The sequence below is a fragment of the Streptopelia decaocto genome (genome assembly GCF_964273445.1).
Source record: "Streptopelia decaocto genome assembly, chromosome: 7".
Lineage (NCBI taxonomy): Eukaryota > Metazoa > Chordata > Aves > Columbiformes > Columbidae > Streptopelia > Streptopelia decaocto.
Window position 1 is genome coordinate 57,660,445 of NC_138661.1, and position 12,203 is coordinate 57,672,647.

The window sequence follows — 12,203 nt, forward strand, 5'->3', positions numbered from 1 at the left end:
ATAAATCATGCTTTTATCTCAATAAATAATTTCATATGTCATAAAAGCAGATGAACTAAATACTTGCTTCTAACTAGCTGCCCAGTGTCAGGAGTTCAGATGTTTTCGTATTTCCTGACAAACAGTAATGAACATACTATTGGGGGGAAAAAAAAAACTTAACTGTGCCTCCTTACTTGATGTGTTTTCTCTGCATGATTTGAATATTTGCTAGCTTTATTGAGAAAAATAACATTCTATTTTAATTTCTGTAAGACTTCAGACATATTAATTTCTATGAACATTAAGGTCCCAGGGATCTTCAAATCCCTGGGAAAAACTGGAAAATCTCCTAGAGAAAAACTCGATTTTATTGCTCTATTAAAAGGTGATGTCAGTATTTCTTTCCTCAGCAAAGGAAATTTCCCCAACACACCGCTTTCTTCTGCCATCTGTTTTGTAATAAGATATGGCAAATAAAGGGGATTTGTATTCCATTCCAACTGTCTAAGGACATCTTAATTTTTTTTTTCCCCAGGATAAATCATAAAAGTGGGAGTAAAATCTGTTTCACACATGGACAATTCTGTTTTCTGGTTTGAAAGGAAATTTCTAACCTGGAATAAGCAACAGGTGCAGTATTCCACTGGTCATGATTTGGGCACAGAAATACAGTTTCACAGGTAACGTCAATTTTTCTCACAACTCTCAGGCTAAATTTAGAGCTCATAAAAGGCCATTGTCTGTGCCAAGAAAGCACACTCTAGCACATACTGTGCAATTTTAGCCAGCCAACTTCAGTTTTCATCTGCTACCTGTACGTAATCTTACACCAAAGACCAGTACTCAGACAAAGCTGAATTTTGTTCCAAACAACAGAAAAATATCTACTCTGAATAAACAAATAAAACAGACAACAAAACTTACATTTGATGGTGACCTGAGGTAGCATTTGCTCAGTCAATGTTAATTTATTTCTATACTCAAGTGAAAGCTGTATTTAGCACTCAACTTTCTAAAAACACGGGTCAACAAACTGCTGCAAAATAACTTCAGCTCATTTTCAATTAGAAGAGAGTAGGGTTAAAATATCAATGTCTCAATCAAATCTCTAATTTGATACAATACTTAGGGGCAATAGGAGGCAAATTACAACCACATGTGATCACATTCCAGTTTTAAAAAATACTACTACATTCTCACATATCAGACTGAAAACATAGATGTCCATAAAATATTTCTGACACGGACTGCCAACAAGTAAAGCTCAAACAGAACAATTACTCAAATAAAAGTCAAAAGAAGTCATCCACATATTTTACTCTCATAGGTAGCTGTCGCTGTATGTTGACGATTATTTAGGACCAAACTATTTAATTAATCAGTAGAATAACTTAGCTGATGGACTGCAAAAAACCTTCAGTGAGTCTGACAAACTAAGATGTCACTGTGGCAAGCAGAACTACCACCATGAACCGTGCAAGCAGAAAGAGTGCTTTCTACCTGAAGTATTTTCGCACTTTTGATTATAAAGAGGACAAACTCTTTGTTTTTTTAACTGAGAAGTGGGTAATACAAATTTTAGGAACTCAGAGTTGAAAATTTTCTGGAAAAGCTAACAACCGTTAATTGAAAAAGCACTTAAAGCCATTAAAATAAATCATTTGAATACTTACCGAACTAGATTACTATAAATTATTAACAATGGGAATGGTTTTCTTTCTGTTTTTCTTATCAGACAGATCTGTATAGACCTGAGCATTTTGTCCTTGATCCTTTCAACGAAGTATCTTAAATCCACTGTCGAGTAGCATCTGCAACATCATTGCAGTACATGGTCCTATAATGTAATTATTTTGCTTTTCCATGTCACTCTAAACAATTTTTTGCTTATCATAATAACAGAACAAAGACAACCAAAGAACAAAATCTTCACATACTGTACCTGCAAAGCACAATTCATCATTCGCACAATGTAGTCGAACTGCTGATGGTCCAGTATCGCTCGATTTTGTTTAACGTGCAGGCCTAACTCCTGCGTCAGGCAGTGCCGAGCTGCCTTTCCTTTCAGGGCTCGCAGAGCTGCCGGCAGGGTCTGCAGACAAGAAAACCCGACTTTATGAAAATGAAATTAAATGGCACTATTCACATTGAATATCATTAATTCTTTATTAAGAAACTGCAAGTGACAATACAGTAAATGATAACTTTGGAAATTACACATTAGCTTGAATATCAAACGTTCATGTAATGTTTGATCTTGCTTGAGTCATTAAGCGTTGCATTTTTCTCATGCTTTTTTCAAATGCATTAAACAGCATTTCTCACCTACGTCTGTAAATAGAAGTGACTGAATACTGACATTGAATGGATGTGAAATCAGACATGAATTACTGTGTATGAAAGCACCAGGTCTCGAGTTGGCTATCAAGGCCAACCAGCATGGTTTTTGACAAGTAGCGCCTGACAAACGGCGTTAGAAGCGGCATACCTCGCATAGCAACCCGCCACAAGGCTGCTACGCAGTTTACCCTAAAGCAGTGCCAATACTGGTAAAGATGGCAATAGTGCCAACGTGTTAAAGAGGCAGCAAGTGCTACACGAGTGATTATCAGCCGTGGCCCTTTAGACGAGATTTAATGTGTGGTAACAGATAAATAAGAAAAGGCAGCCTGTTGCCTAAGAACAAATTTACCATGCAGGTGGACAAAAAACTACTGAAATTTTCCAAGTGTCTTTAAGTTGAAAGAGGTTATAAACTACTGGGTTACACATGCATCAAAACTCTATAAAAAGAGCCACACATTTTATTAGGACTTTTTCCATATGCACTTCCATAACATAACTTGTAAATCAAGAAATACTCATTTTCTATCTTGAACTGCACAGGTCAGAGTGACAGTTTTCCAAGAAATAAAATTTTCATAAAATAATTTTACATTCATTTTCATTTGTAGAATTAGATTTGAGTGCAAGTTTGAATGGTTATTCTAGAGTCAATAACTGAAATCTCTATGGACAGAATCTACAAAACCCAGCGACTTCTTAATGTGAAAAAATAGAATGTCAAGGATAACAAGTCACTAGTGCATTTTACTGAAGATGGACATGCTGGTTATTTACATTAATCTCTGATTTCTATCCAATTATTGATTTTTAAAACCAGCAAAATTTACTGTACTGAAAATTTCAAAAGAGCATTGGCTGACAAACACTGAAATGTCTATGCATGTTTTGTGTTTACATTCCTCCTAATCACTAGTGCTAGACCAACAAATACCCCTTTAAAAAAGAAATCATGCAGACAATACTATTTATAATGATAATACGAATTAGCAAAAAGGGCATCAACTCACCCACATAGTATTGCAAACAGGTTTTCAAATCCATTAACTTCATATTACACACAGTATTTCATTTAGGTCATTAGTTTTATTGCTTAGTTCATTCATTTAAATGGTTAAAATAAACATTAGTATTTGAAAGAAGATTTAGAAATGTATTTTGTGACAAGGTCAGTCTTCATTTGCCCATTAACAGAACGGAGGCTTATTTGGGAAAGTTAAAATTTCATTTTATTACCTTTTCAGTCTCCAAAAATTTGTTTTCAAAAATGAATGAGACGCAGTTTCTAACAACTTCCAGCCTTTGTGCACTGTTGAAAACTGTGCTTCCTTTTTCCATTATGGAAACTAACAGAGAAAAACAAGAGTATATATCTGTGAAATGTCTTCTGCCAAAGCCACAAAGAATATCAGAAAGTTATTTAAAAAAAAATAAAAACAATGTGCTCTCCATTTTGTTCTGCTAAGCAAATACCATTAGTAGGCACATACAGATGAGAACATAAGATCCTAAATCTTTAGTTTTCCTACACTATCTGAAGAAAAAGAGTGCTCTCAATTTTAACTAGAGCAGCTGATTCTCTTTACTACTTGTTCCAATTGTCTCATACAGGCACGAAGAGATTCCAGTCTCTAACATACTAATGAAATATATAAGTAAATACAAACTAATAAAATACATATATGTGTGTGTGTTCTGCAGTGAACTATGTAGCCTTGCATACTTGGTAGCAGTAGATAACTATTTTTTCCTAAAGAATTCATTGTTCATGCCAAGGATTCTGTGGCATGGTGTAGAACCTGAGAAACCTGTTCTCTTATCTAGAATCCAGTTTGCTGAGTTCTAAAGATTATTTTCTTAATGCAGTGTTTAACTCTGAATTCTCAAGAAAATTCAGAACAGAAGAATTAACATTCTCTTTTTCTCTTTGGTGTCAAGTAATAGAATATAAATGCAGAATATGCCCTTTCTGTACATAATGAGCTGCTAATATCCAAGGATTTTGACACACAGGGCAGCAGGGAGTATGAGTGTTGAAAGCTGTTCCTTGGAAAAACAAACAAACAAACAAAATCAAACAAACAACAGCAAAAACAAAACAAAAACCAAACCAAACTTTGACAAAAAATTAACATATTAAGAAAGAAAACCTTCTCTTGCACCTAGACTTTTAAAGAAAGACAAGAGAAGGCAAGCACATACCCTTTAAATTTTCTATAAGCAACAGATTCAATGACATAGTCAACAGTAAAGGCAAGGTGAAGAGATTTTATCCTCTTCTTACATAAACCCAAAGACAAAGAGGCCTGGAAGGGGCCTCAAGAGGCCAGCAAGTTCATTCTCCTGTCCCTGACAGGATCAGCTGTATTTATGTTATTTCTCATGTTTGTCTAATATGTTCCCAAAGTTCTGTGATAAAAAAGACTCCATGGCTTCACAAGAAATCCATTCAACTGCCTCACAATCCTCATTTTGCCAAGTTTTTCCTGACAAATAACTCTACTTTTGTGGTGCCATTATACTCATTATTTCTTATCACTACAGATTATTCCCTTTCCTTTTTTAGCAGGCTCTTATGTAACTGAAGACTGCTATTATGTGTTCCCTCAGTCTTCTCTTTTTCAGTCTAAACAACTCCCCATCTTTCCTTGTAGGTCACATTCTCCAGACCGCTGGTCATTCTTGTTGCTTTCTTCTGGACTCCCTCCAACAGAATCAAAACCAGAGACAGTCTTCCAGTGTCCAAAAATGGATACAAGCCGTCCAGCTGAGGTCTTACTGAGTACCATGAAAGGATTTCTCCACACGGTTCACTGACTGTACTCCTGTTTATACATCCTACTAAGATGTTTGTCTTTTTTGCAATAGCTGATATAGTTGGGTCATGTTTGCCCTGTGATCATTATAATCCCCAAATTAATGTCTACAATGTCTACATCTGTTCTTTATATTTAAATATAGGGGTATATATATATATCGGTACATTTATTTTGAGACAGATGCTGAGTTTGCTCCTTGTCTTTTTCCAGTGATTTACATGACTTCCAGTAGTGTCAAAGGAGAAACCCTAACAGCTCAAAGCTTGGTTCAGCTAGTCCTACAAGTAACCTATGGTGATATTCATCAGACCTAGATGAGTAGACAGTATCTAATTTAATAGTTCAAATTAACTCATATCAAATCCTTTTTTGTGTTAGTGATTACGTCACTCACCCTCTGGATGTTTGACTTCTTAGTAATGGCTGATGCAAAAGGGCTTTTAAAACTGCAGAGACAAACAGGCAAGTCTATGTCCTAAAGGTTACTATGATCACTAAAAACACTGTCTTAACATAAATTGGGAGTAACACATTGCAGCCATGCTAATTATATATTCAACTCACGAGACAGGATGACAAACCGGTAAGTCGGGGAACAAATAAACATACCGACAGGGGGACCTGCTGGGACGACGCACTTCTTGTCCCCGCGGGTGGCAGGGGGGGCACCCTGGCCCCTTGCGAGACCTTCCTGGAGCAGCTCCTGGACCCGGGTCTCGTTGATCCGGGGGAAAGGGAGGATGTGGACACGCAGGTGGGAGCCCTCCGTGGGCCGCGGCACTTTCTGGAATGCTATGTGAGGATTGGGATTCTCCTGCAGGTTGGAAGCGAAAGGTTACACATGTGTTATGCAGTGTTACCATCTGTCTCATACGATTTTATTGCTGCTCTGTATACCTGTCATACCTGACGGATTAAGAAGCTAAGTATCTAATGCAGCCGAATATTTCATATTCATATCATCCTCGATTCATTACCTGTAATACTTGCAACTTTGTTAAAGGCTTTTATAAAATTATTTTTGTCAACATGTGAAATTGAAAAAGAGAGAAAAAAAAATCACTGCTTGTGTTGATTTTATGCAGCTTAATGAATATTTAAGACTTGAATAGAAATTAGTTAGACAATCAACCTCTTCATGAGAGAAAGGGCTGAAGCACAGTAAAACATACAATCTCCACAGAGTACTAAGAAATATTCTTATCTTGATTAAGATTACAAAGCGAAAATTCATTTTTGTACCATGTTATATCAAACTATGGCTTCCCTCATTAAGGACCAATTCTCTATCTTCTGTATGTCCCATAAAGATTTGTTACACAGCTCCCTTTGCGCTAAAAAAAATGAAAAAAAGTTAATAGCAGTGATCAAATAGAATAAATGATAGGCCTTAACTACAAGGACAGTAAAAAGAAGATGGCACATGAGATTCTGCAGTCTTCTCAAAGGATAGAAAAGACGTATTAACAGTGTGAAAATAAATGTTTGCCTACAATGATTTTTCACTCACTCTTCTACAGTCTTGGTTTCTTTCACTTTAAAAGAAAATGTAATAAGCAGCCCCAAAGAAAGGCTCTTCAGAATTTAAAAATAAAATTAAAAATCAGTTTGACATTGCAGAACACTGACCTATTTGTTTTGCAAAAATAACTGCTGCACCTGCTACCTACCACATAAATACTATATTTGTCATGATTTCAATATTACCACGCAATACTGCTGTACTGAAGATATCAGCAAAATACGCCCTGTCCCATACAACAGAGATGTGAGTGTCAGAGGGATATTTGAAGACTTGCTGTGTGTAGGTCAGCTCTGTGGGCGTTCGTCAATAGCAGATGCAGTAGCAGTGACCCATCTTCTGCCCCTTGTGTTCAGCAACCAGAAAGCTCATGTACATCACAAAACACTAAGTTTGACTCAACTGCCCCCACACTGATTTCAGCAAGATATGAAAATTCACCATTGCCTTTCATTTTTTTCCTCAAATGGTTGATAATTTCTCCTCTTTGTTTGGGTTTTTCTCTGGCTTCATGATGTACCTTTTTCAAAATACAGCCGAGGATCTACATGTTCTACAAGGATCCTACGATTGTTCACAGGATCACATCTCACACTTTGAGGAGTGTAACAATCAATCAAACAAAACAGGATATTTTCATCTGTTCATTCAGATACCAGGGGTTATCATTAATCATGTTTGGATTCATTGTTTTCCAATTTGACTCTATGCTGTCACTTATGTAGGGCTATGTACCACTGCCAAAGAGTGCTACTCAATCAGTTTCTGTTGTACAAGCACAACCAGCTTGCAATAAAACTTGTGAACAGGAGCTAGTTTGATACTTTCATTTAGGGGAGCAAAAAACAACCAGGAGATCAAATGCATCAACTTGAGAAATAGCAGTCAAAACAAACCAGGCTACTTAGCTGTACAAATTCTCTGCAGAGGAAAGTTTAATGAAATAAGCCAAAAATCTAGGGGGATAAGAGCAGCAGATGCCAGGAGAAGCAAGGCAGAGAAAGGGAACATAATTTCAGCAGAGGCTAACAGATGACATATAGCAGAAAAAGCCAGAAAGGGAGAGTAACTATTCCACGTTCCATTTCATGGAGAAGAGAGATCCAGAGGAAAGATACAGAAAGAGTTACTTTAATCTTGGCCATCACAAACCTAATCCCAGCTGCATATGCTATTAGGAACGTAGGTCTAATGTCTTCAACTACTGAAGCAGTACATGCCAAAAACTTGCCTAGATTTTCCACTTGTACCAGCTACACTAATACAAACATTATCTCTCCCTAAGAAACCTTGTTTCTGATATTTATCTAGACTGTCACAGCTACAGTATGATGACTATTTAAACTGTGGAACAAGATGTCAAAATATGTCATGCACTGAGTTTAAAATCAGGCAGCTCTAGGCATAACTTACAGAAGCGATGTTACTCATCACAGTGCTTTATTCAGACAGTTGTATGCATAAGTACTAAAAATCTGACTTTTAAATACACTAAGTCATTGACTTAGTGGTAGTGAAGTAGCAGGTCAATCACAATGGTATAAATAAATCTCAACATAAGAAAACACTAACATCAGCTAGTTTTGACACTAATTTTAAGAAATGATGTAAGCAAAAAGTTGCACATATGCACGTTCACTTATGCTTTATAGGCTCTTTTATTCTAAAAAGGATCTATATCTACTAGAAAACAAACACAAATGTTCACCATTTCCTTTGGAGTAATTTAGTATCATAATAACAATTAGGTTGTTCACAGCAACTTCCCATATTTATGGGATAATACCACAATAATCTTACATTTATAACATTGCAGCCCTAGCTCTTGGGGAAATCAAAAAAGACTGATTTTAAAGAAACTTTAGTGCAACATTCCTCATCTTTTCTACTCTATCTTCCCCAAATTTGAATTCAGTCATGTCTGCCATCTGATGAAAAAGAATCAGATTAGATCACTTTAATATTGCTCATTGACTTTCTAATGAAACTAACAGTCCTGGATGTCACAGGACTGTCAACTGTACCTTCTGACAGTGTTAACCTGAAAGTCAGACCTGAATTTGGAAAATGCACATTGCTGTATACAGCACCACTATTAAAACAGCAGCAGAGAATTTAATATTCATTCGGAAGTTTTTATTTCCGATAACTTAATTTTAGCTCATAATAGATTACTCATCATTAAGAGCCTGCTATATGACCATAGGTATACCATGGAATAAATATTATTTTATTACAGATGAAATCTCATGGATTAAATGAACTTGTGTAACAAAGATTCTGATGCCTGATGTTTCTCTTCATTTTCCACAAGATCCATTCTCTTATCGTAAGTCTGAAGTGTCAGTGCAAGGATATCAGTGTTAAGATACTCAAATAATTACACTACACCACGTATGGACAAGAGACAACATTTTACATGCATTTTTTAATGCAAATTGGTTTTAGTCCACAAGGATGTATTTGCTCTCTTTTCTAATGTCTTCCATCAACAAAACAGATTAAAATGTGTATTAATGTCACTTGGCAATTTCAGAAGACAGATGGAGTTAGTGTGTCTGAAGACAGACACAAATTCTGCAGAGAAGGACAACATTAAAGCCAGACTAACCTCATTCACACGCCTTACTATTCACATATTCCATTTAGTTGAAATCCATAGATGTGTTTTTCCAGCCATAATCTACTGACATGAAAGTTTGCTGAACGCACTGGTTATAAAGTTTTGCATTTCCCATTGAAAAAGATACTAAATTTATCCCAAAGACTGCACTGACAGTGACAAAATGCTTAAAGGCAAATGATTTTGGAAAAAAAAAAAAAAAGACACACACAACCCAAACCGCCTCTCTCCCCACCTCTCTGCCAAAACACCCTGGAAGGTTGCAGTACTTAGTAACTTTGGTGATATTTTAATAGAACTGTAGATGTAAATCATAGCTTTGGGGAACTGGGATATAGAAAAGAAAGGGAGATAAAGGTGTCAGCTGACTGCATAATAGATACTGCTCTGTGGAGTCTGAACAACACCAGGAAGTGTGAGGGGGAGATTAGCTGATGTCAGAAAGAAAAAGTAATAAACAAAATAAAATCCCAGCTAACGGAATGATAAGAGAGTTTACAAAAGCACCACACGACATAAAGGAAGGCAAGAACGAAACTGGAAATGGTATTCTAGGAAACCTAAAGAGTCTAAGAAATGGCCTGTAAGAAATGAAACAGTTCTTGCTGAGCACACAAGCCACAGGGACTGGGTTGTAAAGCAGGAAAGAGCTGCTTAAAGTATACGTTATGCCAAAAGGGATGTACAGTTTTCATATGGGAAAACATTGAGAGGCAAGAGATGTATTTGGTGAGGACAGGTTGCAGCCGAGAAAATAATTGTTTATATACATTATGTGAAGACACACTAAGAAAACAGAATGTTAAGTCGCAGTAGTTAATAGGCAAATCAATATTAGCATTAATAAATCAATATTGGTATATGTAACTTCCTTCAAATGTACAAAATAGGTGACACTTAAAGTTCCAAAGTATTTTGTCATAATGCAGATGATGACTACCACAGTCATTTCCATTTTCAGATACTAGATCAATCTCAGCAATAAGAATTTTCAATGTACTATCCTGACTCTAAAAGTGCAGCAGGTATAGTAAACTTACATTTTTGAAGAGCTGTTCTGCAAGTTCTCTAACATGCTTTATCATTTTGGGTGGATTACCTTCCTCAGCTTTAATTCTTTCAACTTCGAAGGCTACCAACTTTAACAAAATAAAGAAAAAAAAAAAGAATACAAATGTTTATAATTCAACTAAAAGTAATTTCCTTCCTATTTCAGTTATGAAATGTTAATTTTAAATTGAAACTGAGCAAAGAAAATCGAACATTGAAAAATGTGCAATGTCACATTGCTTTGGAACATGAGACATTTTCAGCTTCTTACAGAGCTTCTGTTACCAGGTTTTATAGTCCTACCTAATGCAGAAAGTCCTACATAACTAAAACATTCTGTTAACATTTCTAATACCATGATCCATATTTCTTATATATACTACTACTACACAGAATAACAAATTCCATTTGTACTCTACATACAAATAAAAGCCAGCACAGTAAAAATACAGCATTAGCTGTTAAAAGAAAACAATATTTGTCTCTATTGATATTGTTGTATATGTACGTAATTCAATATTTCTCAATTACTTTTTCAATATTTTTAAGAATATAATTAAATTACTCCAAAAAATTCTGTGCTAGCACATGTGATGCACTATGAAGTTCCTGACAATAGGAACAGCATTACCATGATTTATATGAGCAGGACATAGTTTTATGAAGGAAGCTAGAAATGTACGCTTAGAAGAAAATGAGAATTGCAAAGTTTAGTATAAACTTTATACAATAAACAGTGAGGATTCAGAAGTATTTCAATAGTGTTTCACATATCATAGGTACATTTTATTTTACTTGGGAATACAGAAACAGTCTTCACCTCATCAAAAAGATCACAGGCTCTGAAAGGAGGACCCCGCTCTGACACAAAACCAGCGAACGCCATTCCATTGAGAACTTTGGTCAGAAAGTCATTCTCAAGTAAGCCTCGCTGCCCCAAGAAAGCTGCCTGCGGTAGAGGGGAAAAAGCACGTATTTTATCAGTGTTAAAACTACAACCAACTATTTATGTACTAGGAGTTAAACATTTTCACCAATTTGTACTATTACGTGGTACTTTCTAACTAAATCTTGTATATTATCTTTTTATACCTAAATCCAGGAGTGATGTAACAGGAAGTCTGATGCACACATTTCCTAAATGTCACAGGTAATAGAAAACTAGTACTTTCAAGTATTGCCTTCTAGTTACATATACGTTTTCAAAATCTTTAATGATTATTCAAATGTTTCTTTGTATTAAATTTTAATGTTAACTTTGTTCCATATTTTGTCACTGACTCCGCAATTAGTTCCACTAAAATGCATTGATACAGTGCTATGTCAAAACGACATGCTTATCACATGCAGATTATTTTATTTTTATATTTTTAAACTTTAATACTTGTTTAAAGGCAAGCTCATGGGAATAATAAATACTAATTAAATATACATAACTGCTTCTCTTTTACCTTATGGAAATGAATTACTGGTTCAGCATGAATTCTGATCAGCTGAAGACACGACCGATATCCTTGGAAAAGTTGTGCAAATAGCCTAAGGAAGATTGCTCGCACTTCTTTATCCTGCAAGCAGCAATTGAAAACACTGTCAAAACATTTTTGTATTCTAAACTTTTCCACACTTTGTATAAAGCTATCTGAGCAACGCCTACAAATTTATCAAACACTGCTGCAGTGCAGCACGGAGGTGGAGACACTTGTACACGTACAAAGTTGTTTTATGTGAGGCTGCAGTTTCCCTGGCCCGTCCGCAGACGGCAAGGACAGATGTAGCACATATGCACCTGCTTTCTCCTACTGCTCTTTTCTATGTCTGCACAACAGCCCCTGGCAACGCAAGTGTCACTGTCGGGGTGGTTATG

General features: G+C 35.9%; 1 protein-coding gene across 12 annotated transcripts in view; it reads right to left on the reverse strand.

Moving 5' to 3' along the window:
• Window positions 1–12,203, reverse strand: part of SBF2 (SET binding factor 2) — a 265,873-nt gene that overhangs the window by 96,778 nt on the left and 156,892 nt on the right. For all 12 annotated transcript variants that reach the window (XM_082059563.1, XM_082059564.1, XM_082059561.1 and 9 more), the window contains exons 11-16: window positions 11,791–11,904; window positions 11,160–11,288; window positions 10,330–10,428; window positions 5,754–5,958; window positions 3,562–3,671; window positions 1,925–2,074 (exon numbers count right to left, since the gene is read on the reverse strand). In XM_082059563.1, coding sequence (XP_081915689.1) covers window positions 1,925–2,074; window positions 3,562–3,671; window positions 5,754–5,958; window positions 10,330–10,428; window positions 11,160–11,288; window positions 11,791–11,904 — 807 coding nt within the window. The remainder of the gene's footprint in view (window positions 1–1,924; window positions 2,075–3,561; window positions 3,672–5,753; window positions 5,959–10,329; window positions 10,429–11,159; window positions 11,289–11,790; window positions 11,905–12,203) is intronic.